The 2079-nt window shown below is 45.7% G+C and overlaps 1 protein-coding gene across 1 annotated transcript; it reads left to right on the forward strand.

Annotated features, from left to right (window-relative positions):
• Positions 1 to 264: 264 nt before the first annotated feature.
• On the forward strand, positions 265 to 1367 carry FUT2 (fucosyltransferase 2 (H blood group)). Its single transcript, XM_063303040.1, has one exon. The coding sequence runs from the start codon at positions 332 to 334 to the stop codon at positions 1277 to 1279; it is 948 nt and encodes a 315-aa protein (XP_063159110.1). The 5' UTR covers positions 265 to 331; the 3' UTR covers positions 1280 to 1367.
• The last annotated feature ends 712 nt before the right edge of the window (positions 1368 to 2079 follow it).

Genomic DNA, 2079 nt, shown 5'->3' on the forward strand with positions numbered 1-2079 from the left:
ACATCACAGTTGAACGGATGGATATTTGTTAGGAGTAAATTCCATCACGATCAACAGTTACTACTTTTGAACAGACAATCATAGACTTGAGCTATCATAGTCAAGAGTGTCAGTATATAGTCCCACCTGAGTGTTGACTCCAATTTATTTTTTCTTTAGGGTTCTCTCTCTTGCAGCAATGAAACAACTAGAAAGAGCTACATCCAGCCAATCTTGCATCTTATATTTCTTCTACATGTTGGGGTTACTTTGTCTCTTCATATTTTTTATTCTATATGGGAAGATCTCTTTCTATCACACATCTAACAGAAACACATTCAATTCCCCATTAATGGAACTTCTGATCCAGCACATTGCCCTTAATTCTAGCTTGTCCTCTGAGGCTACAGATGGTGGTATATGGACAGTGAATGCCCTTGGGCGCCTGGGGAACCAGATGGGACAATATGCCACCCTTTATGCCTTAGCCAAGCTCAATGGACATCAAGCCTACATCCTTCCAGAAATGCATCAGACCTTATCACCAGTCTTCAAGATCACTTTGCCTGTGATCTCTGCTAAGAGGTTTAGGAAGATCCACTGGAGGAAAGTTCATCTGCATGATTGGATGTCAGAGGAATATCATCACATCCAGGGCAAATACGTCCGATTGTCAGGCTACCCTTCTTCTTACACCTTTTATCACCACATCCACCAAGAAATACTAAAGGAGTTCACCTTCCATGACCACATCAAGAAAGAGGCCAATCGTCACCTCCAAGTGTTGCGGGGAGAACGCCAGAATGTGACGTATGTTGGAGTGCATGTCCGGAGAGGGGATTATGTGTGGGTAATGCCCAAGACCTGGAAAGGGGTCGTGGCTGACGCAGGTTACTTGAAGAAAGCCATGAACTACTTCAGAAAGAAATACCTCAATCCCATCTTTGTGGTGACCAGCAATGGGATGCAGTGGTGCAAGGAGAACATTAATGCCTCCAAGGGGGATGTCTACTTTGCCGGGGATGGGAAGGAATCCTCTCCAGGGAAGGACTTTGCTCTCCTTGCTCATTGCAACCACACAGTAATGACCATTGGGACTTTTGGCATCTGGGCTAGCTATCTAGCAGGTGGGGAGGCTGTTTACTTGGCCAATTACACCCTCCCAGGCTCGCCGTTTCTCAAGGCCTTCAAGCCCTCTGCAGCCTTCTTGCCTGAATGGATTGGGATTCCAGCTGACCTTTCTCCGTTGCTGCCCAAGTCAGCCGCACAACCCCAAAAGCCTGCCCACCAGGTTGGATAGAGCAGGCACGCTCCAGGTCCCTTCCCTGAAATATTGCCATCTAATGGGACCTAGGAAGCGTGCCTTTTCCATGGTGGACACTACCCTGTAGACCCAGGTGATCTGGCAGGCCCCCATCCTTTTAGCCTTCTGGAAGGCCATAAAGACCTGGCTCTTCTCCCAGGCACTGGGGTAGAGTGCAATGGGAGCTGGTGAATGATTGCTGGAGCAGCTCAGGAGGATGTTCTTGTTCTTGTGAGCCACCCAGCATTGCGCTGTCAGATGGACAGCCATACAAATGTTTTAAAGAAATAAGTTGGAGCAAACAGTTGTGACTCATGTTTAATCAGATCCTAGTAAAAAGGATCTGGAAACTGATCCTTTCTCTGTGTGAGAAAGACTAGTGAGATTTCTCATAAGGTCCAAAGTCTATCTTGGTTTGGCCAGATCATTTTCTATGTATTTAAATCCCCACCCAACCCTGCCCTTGGATTTCCTGTCATAAAAAGATGCAGAATGGAAAGTGACACAACCAGGACCTTTTTATGACTTGTGGGCAGAATGTTAACTTCAGCCTGCGCTCCTCTACTTTCTCCTCATTGCATCCTTGTCTGTGTTATTTCTGTATCCTCCAGACAAGGTTTAGTAAACAGAAGTATGTGGGGAGATCGTGGATACTGAAATAATTACAAATGTTTTACAGTCTTGAATAAAAAACATTGATCTATATGATCATTCCACCGCAGTCATCGGCTCCACTGTCTTCAGTTCACCGTTGCTTCCCCAGAAGTGCTCCCTTTCCAAAGGATTTTAAATGGTGT

The sequence above is a fragment of the Candoia aspera genome, chromosome 4 (genome assembly GCF_035149785.1).
Source record: "Candoia aspera isolate rCanAsp1 chromosome 4, rCanAsp1.hap2, whole genome shotgun sequence".
Taxonomy (NCBI): Eukaryota; Metazoa; Chordata; class Lepidosauria; order Squamata; family Boidae; genus Candoia; species Candoia aspera.